Source organism: Kogia breviceps, chromosome X (genome assembly GCF_026419965.1).
Source record: "Kogia breviceps isolate mKogBre1 chromosome X, mKogBre1 haplotype 1, whole genome shotgun sequence".
Taxonomy (NCBI): domain Eukaryota; kingdom Metazoa; phylum Chordata; class Mammalia; order Artiodactyla; family Physeteridae; genus Kogia; species Kogia breviceps.
In genome coordinates, this window is record NC_081330.1 from 42,452,584 (window position 1) to 42,470,419 (window position 17,836).

Here is a 17,836-nt window from a genome sequence, read left to right on the forward strand (position 1 = left end):
TCCTGTTGCCCTCTCATTACCCCCACCCCACTCCCGCCACTAACTTGCCCACAATATTGAGCCCAGCCATCTCCGCTGTCTGACAGACAGACAGAAGAGTGAGTGCCAATTAAGTGGGAGGAAGGGAGTGTAGCTCACAGTTCCTATCCTCACACCTGTGTTTCCTGACCCAGGGCCACCGGTGTTCACAAATTGTCACTTCACCGTTTCCTCTCTCTGGGCTCCCCTGAAACCAACTGCTTCCACGTGTCCACCTCTCCCACCCACACAGAGAAACAGAGTCACGCAGCGCTGGACGAGGAGACCGGGGTGGGGTAGGGACTTTCAAAAGGCAGGAGGGAGCACGAGGCTCCGAGACACTTCCTCTACCCAGATCTAGTCTACACCACCACCTCCCACGGATGCCAATACCCGGCCTCGAGCCCACCTCCTCTAGCAGCGGCCGATGCTTCCCTCCACGTATGCCTCCCACAGGCTCACTTCCTGCCTCTTGAGCTCCTGGGCAAAAACAGATCCCGGCTAAGACGCTCGCGGTTGGCTGAGGGATTGTGTCCTCCGCCAACAAAGGCCATAATTCTGGGCGCCTGAGGGATTAGCTTTCAGGCTAGTGCAGCATGGAGAGACACCCACCCACGCACCCACCATCACGTCCTACCACTCCTCTCACGGCCGTCTGTCAAGCGTCAGGTGAAAGTCTTTCCTGTCCCTTTTGAGCGCGACACACCTCTATGCCGGTCCAAGTGAGAGTGCGGTCACGTGACCCACAGCCCCACGTGACCGCGCACTCGGCAAGTCTGCCGCAGCCCTGCAGCACGCAAGGCAGTCTTCTGCCTCTGGGGTTGAGCTGCTTGCTAGAACAATCTGAAGCTCCCGATGGGGTGAAGATAGCTGAAAGGAAGGCTGGATTCAGAGCCAAAGCTTCCAGCTCTAAGCATGGGCCTTGCTCTGTAGGAGCACAAGGCTGGCGAGGAACACCCCATGAGGAGTTTGGAGACCAACTGACTTTCAGTATTCTGTGCAAAACTCGGGTGACATATTAAAACACACACAGGATCTGTCTTGAAAAATATTGATAGCCAAAACAAACATTCAATCTCCAATTTCCACTACCAGGACGATCTCTGTTAGCACTTGTGGTTTGTGAATGGAGGCAAAACTGCCACTTTGCCCTACTTCCATAAATCTTGCAGCCTAGAATTCGGTAGGAAAAAAGCACTTTGGACCCTGAGACAAGCGAAAAGTGAATAAAACTTTGTATATAACCCTTTAGCCTGGACTACCCCCACCCCAAACCAACTTTATCCCTGACTTTTGCTCTTGTCTGAGGATACGTTATTACTTTTGTGAATCCAAAAAATGTGTACCATAAACTCAGAAACTTTGGAAAGTTTACAGCTTACTCCCTTTAAATTATGCATTTTTTATTTAGCAAGCCAGTGCTTCTGAAGTTGTAGTCTCTCACATTTCTTTATTCCTTTGACATGTTTTACATGGTTGCAGGATTTTCCATAATCAAATAATATACATTTGCATAAATTCAGAACATTTCACACATTTTTGGGGGGAGGGATCATCTTCCATGTATGATAGCAGTCTTTTCTATTTCACCAAATACAGAAGGTATCAGAGCTTTTCTTAGCCAATTTTAAAACCTATATATCATCACTTTTAGTGGCTGTATGCTATTACCTTAACACTTTCCATGGCACCACGACGAAGAAATGGTCTTCCTAACAGTTAAATTTGTGTGCTTTCTGGCCTTATTCTTTGAACCTTTAAGCAGGATCAAAGAAACACCCATACTTTGAACTGCAAAATGCAACTTCTCAGCTCTTCAAAACTTACCTTATCCTCTATATCCCTTAATACACTCCTCCCAGCCACTCCAGGCAGACTGGATACCTCACTCCCATAGGAACACTTTTTCCAACTCCAAGCTTTTCTTCACAACATTCAACCTCTTCCTTACATTTCAGAGCCCAAATTAATTGGGTCGTTCTTCTCTGAAGCATACCCTGAGTAGCAGCCCATGGTAAGATTTTCATTTAAAGATATAAGAATAGCTTTTTCAAGGAGCATTATTATTCATACGTTAATTACCTCTGTGTTATCATATGTTATTTTTGCATCTATATTTTAAGTTCATGGAGAAGGGTGATTTCTGCCAACTGTAACACAGAACTTTATTGAAAACACAACATGATTCAAATAGACACCAATAACACTAGAACAACAATCAGAAGGGTAGCTTACTTATGATAGCTCAATTCACTATAAGCTTAAATGGTAAATTCACAATCTAGACAAAAACAAGAATCAACAAATGTGCTTTCAGTTTTAATATTCGTTTCGCATCAGAAGATTGATCCAGCTCATACACAGAGTTTGGCAAAGTCAGTATCAGCATTAAAGTGTACATTACAACATAGAAACAACTTTGAAAACTAAAGCATTATTCAAGGACCATAACTTAGGAATATAAGGACAATCAGAGGCAAGTGATTAATCATACTCATTTTTTTGTTCTGCCTCAGGGTCATTCTGATCATCTGCTTTGCCTTGCAGTTCCTGAGCAAATTTCTCAACTTCATGGAATGCAGAAATAAATGGCTCAAGACTGAAATCATCATCAGTGAACCACAATGACTCTTTTTTAATATTGTTACCAATATTCTCAAGCATTGCTAGAACAACCTGAATATTGTCATTTGTCTCTTTCCTGTTAAAAAGGCCCATAAATTCTGACACTGCTTCAGCACTGAGTTGTTCTTCTGTCATGACAGGATTTTCAGACAAATTCAGTAGCATCTTCAGAACATGAAATCTTGTTTTGGTATTGCCCGTGGCTAATAAGGAGAGAAAGCCATATATATACTTGGCAACCAGTGTGTGATAGTCAGTAGTTGTAGTGAGGTGTCTAACCATCTTTATTCCAGATAACTGCTCAGGGGAATCCAACCTATAAGCAAGACTTTCCTCACACACTTGACATACGTATGTCTGAATCATGTTTAGATTTGGATAAGGTGGAGCCATGTGAATCATATTTTCCAAAAACCTTGTCTTAACTTGGGAGGAGGCATAATTGATCAAGGTTTCAATAAGTTGAGACAACACCTGAATCGCGAGTGAAATAATGAGTAAATTGAGAAGCACTCCTCATACCCATTGCAATTTTAGATATTTCATGAATAAAAGGATCTTGAATTTTGTCTGTTAATAGAAGGAGTTCTTCAAACTCTTCAGGACCAATTTTAAGCTCACACTGTATGCAGCTGCAGAACCAACTCTCAGGCTCTGCACTCTCCCTCGTCTTAAGATGTTCTCAAATTTCCCTGACTGACCAGTAGGACGGATCATATTGAAATGGGAACTCAGGGTCAGGCTGATCAGGCTGAAGCAAAGATTCCTGCTCTTCCCCTTCTAGGCTCAGTTTCATGTGCTTGGGCTTTCCTCCAAACATTTCAGAGAACAGAAATGCTGCTTCTTTTGAAAATCTAAAGGGGCTTGGGGATGGGAAGCCAACCCTACCCCATGGGCCAGGCTTGAACTGAACAGTAACCTCCTCCCAGCTCTGGGGCCTGCGTAAAGCATCAGGCTCTAGCTCAACTGAACATCTGGACCTGCAAATGGCCCTGTACACAGGGCTAGGATTTGATTCAAAATGTGCCTCATCTCCTGCCCAGAACCAGGACCTCACTATGGCCTCATCCTCCTCAGCTACTGTCCTTGACTCATAGTTGGTTCCATTACCAGTCCTGTTATTGGCCTCATTTTTAGCTCCAAACCAGGACCCAACAACTGCCCCTTCCTCATTTTCTGGCCTGGATTCAGAGGTGGCCACAGTTTCAGTCTCATTAATGGCCTTCTCTCCAGACCAGAACCAGGACTTAACAATCATCTCTTCATCATCCTCTGGCTTATATGCACAGCATGTTTCTGCTTCTAAATTGATTTCTTTTGCATCCCAGAACCAGGATCCAAAAGTGGTTTTCTCTCCAGACCTTGATGTGGTCTTTTCTATTGCCTGAGGTCCAACGTCTATATTACATTCTTCAGCCCAGAACCAGGACCCAACAATGATTTCCTCCTTTTCAGTGCCATGCTTGGACTCAAAACTATCCCCTGCCTCCAGACTGGCTTCTTCTTCAGCCCAGAACCAGGACTCAACAATGACTTCCTCCTCTTCAGCTTCTGGACTGTATTTGCTGCAAATGTTAGCCTTGTTCATAATGGCCTCTTCCCTGGCCCAGAACCAAGACCCAAAAAAATGTTCCTCTTCAGCTGCCAGCCTGTCCTCTTCCCTAGCCTATGCTTCTGTTTCAAGCCTGTCTTCCTCCCCAGCTCACAAACAAGAACCAATAATATCTTCCTCTTCAGGATCTGGCCTGGATTCTTCTCTATCTGTAGCCCCTATAATGGCTTTATCCCCTTTCCAGAACCAGGATGTGATCATGGTCTCCTCCTTGGTTGGTGCCTTGGCTTCTTCAGTCCTATCATCTATACTGCCCTCTTTCACAGCCCATAACCAGGGCCCTACAGTGGTCTCTGGCCTTGTATATTTTCTGGACCAGAACCATGAATCAACAGTGTCCTGTTCCTCCTCTGGCCTAGACTTCCAGCTGCCTCCATTGGCAGCAAATATACAGGGATCTTCTCCTGACCAGAAGTCAGACTCAGTATTGATCTCTTCAGCAGTTGTCATAAATTTACATTTGGCACCAGTGGCATACTTCATACTGATCTCTTCAGTGGTCCCAAACCAAGATGATATAATACCCTTTTCCTTGTCTTCCAGGCTAGACTTGTTGCTGACTTCAGCCCTCCCGCAAGCTTCTACTCCAGCCCAGAACCATGACCCAATAATGGGCTCCTCCTCTTCAGTCTCTGGCATAGTGTCACAATTGACTTCAGCCCCAGAATCCATCTGGGCCTGGTTTCCATCCCAAAACCAGGACCCAAATAATGTCTCTTCTTCAGCTCCTGGCCTGGCCTCTTCTCTAAACTCAGGCTCTGTATTGATTTCTTCTCCAGCCCAGAACCAGGGACCAATGACCTCTTCTTCCTCAGACCTTGGCCTGGACCCACAGCTGGCCCCAATATCAGCTTCCACACTGGCCTCATCACTGACCCAAAACCAAGACCCCCAAATGGTCTCTTCTTTAGCCTCTGGGTTGATTTCTTCATTAGCCCAGAAGCAGAAACTGGCAATGACCTTTTCTGCATCATCTGCTGGCACAGATTTGGAAGTGGCATCAGCCTCAATTTCCACACTGGTCTTTTCCCCAGTTCCAAGCATAGAATTGCTAATAGGCTCCTGCTCAGTCTTTGGTCTGAATTTACCACTGGCCTCAGTCCCCATACTGGCCTCTTCTTCAGTCCAGAACCAACTGCCAACAATGGACTCATCCTCCACTTGAGAACAGGACTTGACAGTGGCCCCACTCACTATGCTGGACTCTTCTGCAGCCCAGAACCAGGCCCCAGTGAGGAACTCTTCCTCTGACCTGGCTTCTCGCTTTGTCCTGGCTCTGGCTTTGATTTTGGCCTCTTGCTTTGCCATTGCTCTGGCCCTGACCTCTTTCTTGGACTTGGGCCTAGACAAGTTATTAGCCTCTTCTCCAGGCCAGAACCAGGACTCTTTTTTGACTATATCCATAGAGCCAGACATGAAATCAATGGAAGTTTCTTGCTTGGCCCTGTGCCTGGCCCTGACATCGGCTCTGGGTTTGTACCTGGCCTCCTCTCCAGCCCAGAACCAGGATTTTACATTGTCCTCACATTCAGACCCAGAATTAGATTCAGAGACTTCTTTATTAGGCCTAAACCAAGACCTACTGTTGGTCTCTTCCCTGGGCTTAGACCAGACACTGGTCTTTTCTCTGGCCCAGAACCAGGATGTCTTAATAGATTCATCCTCAGAACCAGAACTGGATGCAACATAAAGCTTCCGACTGGTTTTGGGCCTAGACATGGCTTCTTCTTTGGCCATGTGCCTGGACCTAGTACTGGCCTTTACCGTGTCTCTAGGATGAAGCCTTGTACTGACCTCTTCTCTACTCCAGAACAAGGAGCTCAGAGAGGATCTATCCACCCATTTGAAATCACAATTGTGAGAAGTCTCTGTTTTGGATGTAGGCCTGGGATGGCACCAGGACCCCATATTGGTCTCCTCTGACTCAAACAAAGGCTGGTTACCTGATTGGGACTTGACCTTGGTGCAAGGAAAGGACTCAGCATCCATACTGACCAGTTCCCTATCCATAGACCAGATCTTAGTTTTAGCAATTGACCCAGACTCAGTACTGATCAGTGGCCAGGATATAGCATTGGTTTGGGACACTCCCTCTGTCTTCAGTAGCGCCTCAGCATCAAACTCAGTCTTGGCCCATGAATAGGTTTCATCCATGGACCTTGCTCCAGTGATTGCCTTGGCCTCACTCTTAGGATGTGTCCCAACTACTGCCATGGTCTCAGTTTTGGGCCTTGCTCCAGGCATTACCTGGGCCTGGGTCCTAACCTTGGGTCTGACCACCATTGGGACTTCATTCTCTCTCTCAGCCCTACCCCCAACTTCTTCTCCAGGCTTCTTTTCAGGCTTGGCCTGGATGCCAGGCTCAATCTCAGCCCCAGTCATAGTACAAGTTACAGAGGAGACCTGATTAAATACTGCTATCCCAGTCTCAGCCTCTACCACAGATCTGTCACAGTTTTGTATCTTCACACTCTAATCTTTTGATGATTCAGGTGATACAGTTGGAAATAAAAGTTAGAGTCAATCACCAGTCCAGCAGTCAAACAGCCTCCTTCCCAATCCCAGCCTCAGCCAATACTACAGTGAGAGTGAAGAAAAAGCACAACCAAGCTGGAATAGGATGGATGATTCTTGGGTGGGTGTAGACCTGTTGAGGGTGGTGGTCAGCAGCAGTTCTGACACCACCAAAGCTGCCACTGGAAGTCAATCTAGGAAGCGAGAATGATGTGGGGCTTTAAGTCTATTCCAACTGTGTCACTCCATGAAGACTCACATAGAGAGACTGGACCTCGAATGCTTGATGGGAGGGTTAGGCTATTAGAAGTCTCTCTATCACCTTCATTTTTTCTACAATTTTTATCCCCAAAGCTGCCATATTACTTTGCCTGTTATTAAACAGGTATGAAGATGGTGGGAAAGTATCTGGGCAATGGGAGAGGCTGAGGAGGCCCTAGGCCAGACCCTAATCACTCTTGGACCTATGTTGATCTCCTCTACCCCACCCAAAAGTTGTACCCATTCCCATACCAACCTGCACTGATGTGGCACAATTCCTTGCTCCTTTCCTTGATTCCAGTGGCGTCAAACTCTACAGCAGCCTGCATATCCTGGGCACAAGTAAACATATAGCAGAGAATGGAGCCTGACTGCTAGATAGACAAGCAAGAACCCTGACCCCTGATACAAACATCTCTCTTTCTGTTTAAGGGTCTAATATGTCTAATGTTTTCTGTCTCCTGGTTCCTACACTTAGGTCATTTCCTCCCATTCATGACTCAATCCACACTTACCCCACTACTCCTAATATTTCCTGCAGGAAATGGGCAAGGTGATCTGCGGCAATGTGCAAATTTGACAGAGAGTAGGAGAGGTGGATGAGGCCCTGAAACCACTTGGATCAAAGAACCTGCCATGATAATGCTGTGTAGCTGTCTCCTGCATCGCCCCTCTTTGCACAAACCTCCAGAGATTTGAACCAGACTCCTCCTCCTTTCTTTCTTTGGAGAAGTGACCAGCCTTAAAGCAGGCCTATGGAAAAACAGATCAAAAGGTAAGATGGTCAAGAAATAATGGTAGCAGCTGAGTGCTTGGAGGACAGACAAACAACAAACATAGGAGTACCCAAGTTATCTATCTTTTAACATTTACAGTCCCGTTGCTTAGAATATTTTCTTTTAATTTAAGCCCTATAGATCAGGCTTCTGGATAACTCATCTTCACATCACACTCTTCCTCTTACTCTCTTCTCCAATTCTGAAGATTCACTACTTGGTATTCACATCCCTTGTGCTATACAACATAGATTGGGGGAAGGGCACTCGCATATTCTAGAAAGCAGGTTGTGCAGTGGTACTTGTATTTACAAATTCTGTCCCAACCTAACCTCCCAGTCCATCTTTTCCACCTCCCATCTTGGATGGAGGTGAGGGAGGAAGGCCAGGAAGTGTGGAGAAACCGGGTAGAGAGGAGAATTTTAGGAGGTATTCCTGGATGCCTGACCTGCTGTGGCTGCAGTCACCCCATCCCGATTCGGGTGTCCAGTCAATGGCTGCTGCCCACCCTCACCCCTCATCCCCACACAACTTCAGAAATACAGGCCATTTTACCCTCGCTAGTTTTTCTCAAGCCTCTCCTCTACAGATGCATCCCGTCGCCTGAAATCGCCAGACCTACCGCGCACACAGGACACTCTGGCATCAAAGAGGCGCCTTTGGGAAGGGACAGCACCCGGCACGCGGGGTCCAACAGACCCCTTTCCAGAATCAGGGCCTGGGAGGGCGGACCCCCGCGCCCGCCCGCTCGGCACCCGGCTCCGACCGCCACCCCAGGTGGCCTCCCCGACGCCCCCACCCCGGCTCCCCTCCGCCATTTGGCCCGCAGCAGCCTCCCCCACAGCCCTCTCCTGGCACAGGCACCGTCGACGGTGGGGCGCGGGCACCCAGAAAGCCCGCCGGGGAGCGGCAGCGACGTTCACCTCCCCAGGATCCGAGGGAAGCCCTGAGGCCAAGACCTCACGCCCCGGGCCCGGTCCGCGCCGGTCGCCGCCTCCTCAGCGCCAGGGGTCCCCCGGCGCTGCGCACCTCTCTCAGGGACCCGCTCCGACCCGGCTGCCTCCCCCTCATCAGGCTGCCAGGGTCCGCGGGGCAGGGTGTGAGCCGCACATCGCCCCCGAGACACCCCCACTTGCCTTCACAGGTGCAGGGTCCTGATTGTCGGCCTCCCCCTCCTGTCGCAGGTCCTCACTCGGATTCCCACCGCTCGCCGTGCGGGCAGAATGGCAAAGAGGCGTCCCGCCCCCCGCGCGGCTGCGCCCAACCGGGCAGGGGCTGCGAAGGATGCGGCACCAACCTCTCGCGGCGAGGGTGTCGGGAAGGGGGCGGAGGGATACGGCACGAATGGGCTCGACGCCCCCTCCCACGCCCACCATAGTTCTGACCCAGAAAGGGGCGGGGCCGGGAGGAGTCCCAGCCTCAGGGGCGGGGCCACGCCGGCCCTCCGCCGCCCCCCGTCGGGCGACCACCCTCCCCGCCCTGCACACTTCTGGCACCGCAGCGTGTGGGGTCGGCGGGCGGTGGGCAGTGGGGGCTGGGGTTGGGAGGGTAGGGAGGGGCTGCGCTGGAGGGAGCAGCGGATGGATAGAGATCGTACCGGTGTGTGTGTGTGTGTGTGTGTGTGTGCGTGTGCGTGTGCGTGTGCGTGTGTGTGTGTACCGGACTGCTCGGAGTCCGCCCCCCTACCATCCACCATCGCGCCCACCATCCTCCCTGGGCGCCAGTGGCAGAGGAGCTGTGAGGACGGCCCTTCCCGGGTCTGCTTTCCACCTTCTGGGCCCCCGGGAGGGAGGAAGGTGGGAGGCGGCGCCCGTGGAGGCCGAGACACTGCTCCTCTTCTAAGGGAATGCAGCCCTAGATAGACCTCTGGCCTAAGGAAACAAACCACCTGTCTGCGCCAGTGTCGTCATTCTCTCTGCCACACTGCCATTTTCTCAGTCGCAGTGGTAGCTCGGTAGCACACTTTGCCATTTCGCCGCTCCGCAGTTGCCCAGGAAAGAGGGCTTTTTCCTCTCAGCACCCGCACCGGCCCAGAGAGTCCTCTCTGTCTCTCATCCCATAGCTAGGTGTCAGGCACTAGGTAGGGCCGGTCCTGGCTTCTCTCCCTGGGTTCTGTCAGGTCTTCCCTTGCAGTTGCCTCCAAGCGCTCAGCATCTTTGGCAGGGTGGGAAGGTGGCAGGGAATAGAACCAACTGGGATCACACACACTTGCCATACACACCAGTCTACTTTCCCCAGCCATTCTTTGGAGAAGGCCCCACCAGGCACCCACTTCCCCAAGACAGAAACCTGCTGGCCCTTGAATCCTCTGATTCCTGCACTCCTTTATCCTTCCTGTAGTCTCCAGTCCCTCCTTTCTGTGCTCCATGGGGCAAAGAGCAACCCTGGTTAAGCACGCCTGTGGTTGAGCACAAACCTGCTGGCACTGTTGCCCGTTTTAAAACCCACCTAAATGGTACCCTCGCTGTGGTAAGCTGAATAAGGTCCCCCAAAGATGTTCACATCCTGTTCTCCAGAACCTGTAAATATATGATGTTACATGACAAAGGAGAATTAAGTTTGCAGATGGAATTAAGATTGCTAATCAGCTGAATGTAAAGTAAGATTACACTGCTGTATCTTGGCCAATGCCATGGCAAGGCTATTTTAAACGTGGAAGAGGCAGGCAGAAGAATCAGTGTCACAGTGAAGTTGCATGAGAAAGACGCCACAAGTGGACGGGATATCACTAGTTTTGAAGATGGAAGAAAGCCAGAGGCCAAGGACTGCAGGCAGACCCAGAAGTTGGAAAAGACAAGGAGACAGATTCTTCCCCTCGGAAGAATGAAGACCTTGTATCACTTTTATTTCAGACCAGAGAGACCCTTTTCCTATTTCCAACCTTCAGGACTGTAAGATAATATTTCATTGTTTTTGTTTTTTTAAGCCAGCAAGATTGTGGTAATTTGTTACAGCAGCAGTGGGAACTGAATTCACTCACCATCCTGATAAAGTCCATTCCCCTTCACTTTCTTGAATTGGGCTTCAGCCCCTGGGAGGATCAATTTGGGTGCTCATCTCTCACCACTATAACAACCCTCTTAAGCGCCTTCTCTCTTTTCTAAAGAAGAAAGATTTTGCAATCATCTTTGAGGTTCGTCCTGGAGAAAGTCCCTATTTACTGAATATCATGGGTGCTTACCAGAATGAAAAGGGAACCTTATTCTTACCATGAATTTTCATATCAACTTTTACTTGTTATTATTTATTATAACTGTACAATATTTAGGTGATAGAGAAAAAATCTAGAGATGATTGTATACTATATCTAGAGACAACAGATGTCAGTTTTCAGAGGAAAGTCTTTCACTGTGCTCTTTCAATGGCCTTAGCTGAATTGTGGATTTTCTTTGTTCCAAAGTATACTCTCTTGGGTGAATGCCAGGGTGGAAGTAGGGAGTCTGAGCTCTTCTGGGATTTGTGCCTGTGCATGAATCTCTTTGCCTCTCTGAACTGTTCCTTCTCCTTCTGAAAGTGTCTGGTGCCTTTTATTCATTCAGTAAATATATATGAGTATCTGCTTTGTCCTAGGCACTGGAGATGCAGTAATAAAAAAAACACCAGAAAGAAATCTCTGTTTTCTTGCGTTTACATTTACTTGTGTTTTCTATTTTATTTAGCTTTCTATCCTAAAAGTTTATGGTCATACCAATGCAAGCTTCTCTGGTAATTTCCAGGTGCTGGGATATTGATCCCAAAATATTTACTGGCAGGGGAGTGGATCTACCAAAACTGACTGATTTTACTGTGAGACTTTGAAATATCTTTTGGACAATTTGTTCTAAATTCATTTACAGAAGACACTATTGCTGTTAACATTTATTGAACTGAGAAAAGTCCTATTTTAAGCTTTTTATGTGTTAGCTCTTTATGTGTATATATCAGATAGATTAAGTGTCATCTTTAAAATCAGAGAGCAAAGAAAAGATTTAAACAAGACGCTGACCTATGTCTGTCTGTTAAGTAATATATTTACTTCCTTGTAAAATGGATTCTCGTGTGATTGCAACAGCCACAGTTTCACTCTCCAGTGTCTCCACTAGCACCTGTGTAACCCTGACTAGCCTCTGAAATATAAATTTCTGTAGTGTAAGTGCTGGGCATTATGCTTTTTGATTTCAGTTTAAGTGCCTGACATTAAGCTTTTGATTGCCAAGGCATCCATTTCAAAAGAAAACCATTTTGAATAATCATATTATAGGCTGTAAGACATAGCTACCAGCAAAAGGACCTGAGAAGGAACTAGGCCACTCCCACTCATTTAGTTCCCTCTTTCAGAAAGCCTTGGTTAGCCTAGACAACTGAGTCCTTGAGAGATCCTGCCTTTTCCTTCCTGAGACTACTATCTGCTCTTGTGCTTTAAATTAGCCAATAAAGACAACCTGACAAACCCTAGGCTCCCTACACTGGGACCCTAATAAAAGCTGAGCCCCAGCTTTGTGTTCTCTCTGTCTCCCTGTCTCTCTCTCCCCCCAAATAATTCCCCCACCAGTAAGCCTGGGATACAGAAGCAGCTGTGCTGCTGCACTATACCCACCCTACCTCCCACATACATGCACATGAACTTTCACACTACCATATCCCTTGCCTATGCAGCTTTAGTGATCTACTCTTGTCTCTCTCAGTCATCGTGGTCATGGACCTAGTTTTGCCCATTTAGCTTAATTTACCTTTCTTCTGTCCTTCATGTGCCTAAGGCAAACTTTCCCTCTGGGATCTCCCTTTTGTTCAAGGTTGATCCAAACCCTATGTATTCTTAGAATATATCCATTCTCATATTCCTGAGTTTCAGGAGCTTTACATAGGAACTCAAGTCCCTTGCAGTTGGGACCAACCAGGCTGGTTGCATTCTTGCAAACTATGAAACTGGATCAATAGATGTCTACTTTCAGTAGAGACTGAAGAACCTCTAGGAAAGATCTAAACTGTGTCTACTACTTGAGACAAAGCACATCTAAAGAACTCGTGGGGAGGCCTGACCCAAGAATATTTTCAGGTTATATTTGGAGTGAGTTCTTCTTTAAGAGAATTTATGCTGAAGGAAAACAGAGCCAGGCACTATGACCTCAGCCCAGGAACAATGCCTTTTCATTAGGGGAGTATAGCTATTCTAATGGCAGCACTGGGATTAGGACTCCTATTTTTGCCTCTTCTAACATATGCCTTCAACTGTATGTCTGTTACAAGAAAGGCAGGTTCATAAGTTATCCTGAAAAGCACAGTTTGCAAAGAAATTATAATATTCTGGTGTGCATATCCCACTTATAAAGTATAAACTAAAGGGAGGAAAACGTCCTCCTCTCCAACATGGCTTTAAAGTTTAGAGTAGTACTCAACTCTAACATGATGAGGACTCTGGGTATGGGTAGTGGTTGGACAAATTAGACGGAGAAATTGGAGGGACTTACGTGCTTCACAGTAAAGCTTACTGTGGCAACCACACATGGAAAAATCGTGTGAAAACCATCAAAATCCAGGACATGGAAATACCCATTGAGGATTTCTAGAACTAAAGGGGCTGGTGAGGTGAGTTCATGGTTATTAACTTTGCAGGGAGAAGATATCCTGAATTTCCACAATGCCAGTGAATATTGGTAGTTAATTGAGTGTTAAAGTAACTTTTCAAAACAGAAAAATATGCGATGGGGCATCACCGTAGTCTGCGTCTAACAACAAAATGGGAAAAAAAGAGTAGACGTAGTCCACCTGCTTCTTAAAATCCATGGTAAAGAAATGCCTACATCATTTACACTTACATTTCACTGATTGGAATTCAATCACCATTTATTGAAAATCCCGTCCATTCACAAGCTGTGCTGGGACAACTAGATATCCATATGCAAAAGAATAAAATTGTCGGGTTTCCCTGGTGGCGCAGTGGTTGAGAATCCGCCGGCCGTTGCCGGGGACACGGGTTCGTGCCCCGGTCCGGGAAGATCCCACATGCCGCGGAGCGGCTGGGCCCGTGAGCCCTGGCCACTGAGCCTGCGCGTCCGGAGCCTGTGTTCCGCAACGGGAGAGGCCACAACAGTGAGAGGCCCGCATACCACACACACACAAAAAAGAATAAAATTGTCTCAGCAAACTAGGAATAGAGTAGAACTTCCTTGACATGATAAAGAAAATATACAGAAACACCACAACTAACACCATACATAATGGTTAGGAACTAGCTTTACCATTAAGATCAAGAAAAGTCAAGGATGCCCCCTCTCACCACTCCTTTTCAAAACTGTATTGGGATTCCTAGCTAATGCATTAAGACCAGAAAAGGATATAAATGGAATACAGATTGGGAAGAAGAAATAAAACTGCCTTTGTTTGCAGATGATTTGTTTGTCTATGTAGAAAATCTGAAAGAATATCCAAAAAGATTGGAACTAATAAGCAACTCCAGTAAGGTTAGAGGATAAGGTTAATATTAAAAAAGGCAATTGCTTTTCTATATACCAGCAATGAACAAGTGAAGTTTGAAATTAATAACACAGTACCTTTTATATTAGCACCCTCAAAAATGAAGTACATAGGTATAAATCTAACAAATATGTATAAGATCTATATGAGGAAAATTAGAAAACTCTGATTAATGAAATCATACAAGAACTAAATAAATGGAGAGATAGTCCATGTTCGTGGAAGGAAGATTCAATATTTTCAAGACTAGTTCTTCCTAACCAGCTCTTCCTAAACCAAAGCATAGCAAGTTACTTTGTGGATATTGACAGATACCAAAGTTTATATGAAGAGGCAAAAGACCCAGAATAGACAACTCAGTATTGAAGGAGAAGAACAGAGTCAGAGGATTGATATCATTTGACTTCAAGACTTACTAAAAAGTTATAGTAATCAAGATTATGTGATATTGGTGAAAAAATGGACAAACAGATCAATGGAACATCATCAGAACAGAACAGAGTCCAGAAATATACCAACATAAACACAATCAACTGATCTTTAACAAAGGGTCAAAGACAACACAATGGAGCAAAGACAGTCTTTTCAACAAATGGTGCTGGAGTAAATGAACATCCACATGCAAAAAACTGAATCTAGACACAGACCTTACATCCTTCACAAAAATCAACAGAAAATGGATGATGGACCTAAATATGAAATGTGAAACTATAAAACTCCTAGAAGATAACATAGGAGAAATCCTTGATGTTCAGTATGATGATGTCTTTTTAAAACAGCTTTATTGAGATATAATTGATATATTAAAACAATATATTTAATGTATACAATTTGGTTAGTTTGGACATAGGTATACACTCATGAAACCATCATCACCATCAAGATAATAGACATATCTATCACCTCTAATTTTCTTTGTGCCCATTTGTTGTTGTTGTAAGAACACATGAGATCCACCTTCTTAACAAAACTTTAAGTGCACAACACAGTATTGTGAACTATAGGCACTATGTTGTACAGCGGATCTCTAAAACTTATTCATCTTGCATAAATGAAACTTTATACTCATTCAACAACACCCTATTTCCTCTCCCCCAACCCCTGGTAACCACCATTTTCTCTTCACTATGAGTTTGACTATTTTAAATACCATGCATATGTGGAATCACGTAGTGTTTGTCCTTCTATGACTGCCTTAGTTCACTTAGCATAATGTTCTATAGGTTCATTCATGTTGTCACAAATGGCAGGATTTCCTTCTTTTTTAAGGCTGAATAATATTCACTTCTGTGTATATACCACATTTTCTTTATCCATTCATTTATCAATGAACATTTGGGTTGTTTCCATATCTTAGCTGTTGTGAATAATGCTGCAATGAACAAGGGAGAGTAGAAATCCCCTTGAGATTCTAATTTCCATTATTTTGAATATATACTCAGAAATGGAATTGCTGGATCACATGGCAATTCTATTTTTGTTTTTCTGAGGGTCTTCCATACTGTACCCTATAGTGGCCGCACAATTTTACATTCCTAGAGCAGTGTCTAAGGGTTCCAATTTCTCCAAATCCTTGCTAACACTTGTGATCTTTTGTTTTTTCTGATAATAGCCATCCTAACATGTGTGACGGGATATCTCATTTTGGTTTTGATTTGCATTTCCCTGATGATTAGTGATGTTGAGCACCTTCTCATATACCTGGTGGCCATTTTTATGTCTTCTTTAGAGAATAGTCTATTCAAGGCCTTTGCCTTTTTTTTTCTTTTTCTGGCTATGAAGTTGTAGGAGTTCATTACATATTTTAGGTATTAGTCCCTTAGCTATATGGTTTGCAAATATGTTCCCCCATTCTGTAGTCTGCCTTTTCATTCTGTTAATTATTTCCTTTGTTGTGCACAACATTTTAGTTTGATATGGTCTCACTTGTCTATTTTTGCTTTTGTTGCCAGTGACTTTGGTGCTATATCCAAGAAATCACTTCCAAGACCAACATCAAGGATTTCACCTATGCTGTTTTTTTTTTTTTTTTTTTTTTTTTTACTGAGGTATAGTTGATTTACAATACTGTATGTTTCAGGTGTACAACACAGTGTTTCAAAATTTTTAAAGATTATACTCCATTTATAGCTATAATAAAATATTGGCTATATTCCCTGTGGTGTACAATATATCCTTGAAGCTTATTTATTTTACACATAGTAGTTGGTAGCTCTTAATCTCTTACCCCTATCTTGTCCCTCCCCACATCCCTCTCCCCACTGGCAACCACTAGTTTGTTCTCTATATCTGTGAGTCTGTTTCTTTTTTGTTATATTCACTTGTTTGTTTTATGTTTTAGATTCCACATGTAATAACATACAGTATTTGCCTTTCTCTGTCTGACTTATTACACTAAGCATAATATCCTCCGAGTCCAATCATGTTGTTGCAAATGGCAAAATTTCATTCTTTTTTATGGCTGAATAGTATTCCATTATATATATTATATACCACATCTTTTTAAAAATTTTATTTTATTGAAGTATAGTTGATTTACAGTGTTGTGTTAATTTCTGCTGTACAGTAAAGTTATTATGTATAAAATTTATATATGTATAACTTATACATATATATACATTCTTTTTCATATTGTTTTCCATTATGATTTATCATAGGATATTGAATATAGTTCCCTGTGCTCTGCAGTAGGACCTTGTTGTTTATCCATTCTGTATATAATAGTTTGCATCTGCTAATCCCAAACCGCCAATCCATCCCTCCCCCACCCCGCCTCCCCCTTGGCAACCACAAGTCTGTTCTCTATGTCTGTGCATCTGTTTCTGTTTCGTAGGTAAGTCCATTTGTACAACATCTTCGTTATCCCTTCATCTGTTGATGGGCACTTGGGTTGCTTCTATGTCTTGGCTACTGTAAACAGTGCTGTGGTGAACACTGGGGTGCATGTATCTTTCAAATTAGAGTTTTTGTTTTTTCCGGATATATACTCAAGAGTGGAATTGCTGGGTCTATGATAGTTCTACTTTTAGTTTTTTGAGAAACCTCCACACTGTTTTCCATAGTGACTGCACCAATTTATATTCTCACCAACAGTGTATTATGGTTCCCTTTTCTCCACTCTTTGCCACCATTTGTTATCTGTGGTCTTTCTGATGAGGTATGAGGTGATATCTCATTGTGGTTTTGATTTGCATTTCTCTGATGATTAGAGACATTGAGCATCTTTGATGATGATGAGCAATGTTGATTAGTGCTTGTTGGCCATCTATATGACTTCTTTGGAAAAATGTCTATTCAGGTCTTCTGCCCATTTTTTGATTGGGTTGTTTGTCTTTTTGATACTGCGTTGTATGAGCTATCTATATACTTTGTATATTAACCCCTTTATTGGTCATATCATTTGCAAATATTTATTCCCATTCAGTAGGTTGTTGTTTAGTTTTGTCATCCTCTATGCTTTTATCTAACAGTTTTACAGTTTCAGGTCACATGTTTAAGACTATAATCCATTTTGAGTTGATTTTTGTAGATGTTAGGACTCTAACATATCTTTTGGGGGAACACAGTTCAACTCATA

At 44.6% G+C, this 17,836-nt stretch overlaps 2 protein-coding genes across 3 annotated transcripts in view; both read right to left on the reverse strand.

Annotated features, from left to right (window-relative positions):
- Positions 1-17,836, reverse strand: part of ARMCX5 (armadillo repeat containing X-linked 5) — a 123,827-nt gene that overhangs the window by 64,570 nt on the left and 41,421 nt on the right. The window contains exons 5-7 of one of the 2 annotated variants that reach the window (XM_067024005.1): positions 7,716-7,783; positions 7,287-7,362; positions 2,776-2,846 (exon numbers count right to left, since the gene is read on the reverse strand). In XM_067024005.1, coding sequence (XP_066880106.1) covers positions 7,344-7,362; positions 7,716-7,783 — 87 coding nt within the window. In that variant the 3' untranslated portion in view covers positions 2,776-2,846; positions 7,287-7,343. Of the gene's footprint in view, positions 1-2,775; positions 2,847-7,286; positions 7,363-7,715; positions 7,784-17,836 lie in introns of those variants that run through there. The other variant, XM_067024004.1, reaches the window with a different exon arrangement.
- On the reverse strand, positions 1,504-6,637 carry GPRASP1 (G protein-coupled receptor associated sorting protein 1). The gene is given in 2 exon segments (XM_059050257.2): positions 1,504-3,105; positions 3,107-6,637. Coding segments are annotated over 2 exon segments (4,134 nt in total). The 3' UTR covers positions 1,504-2,502.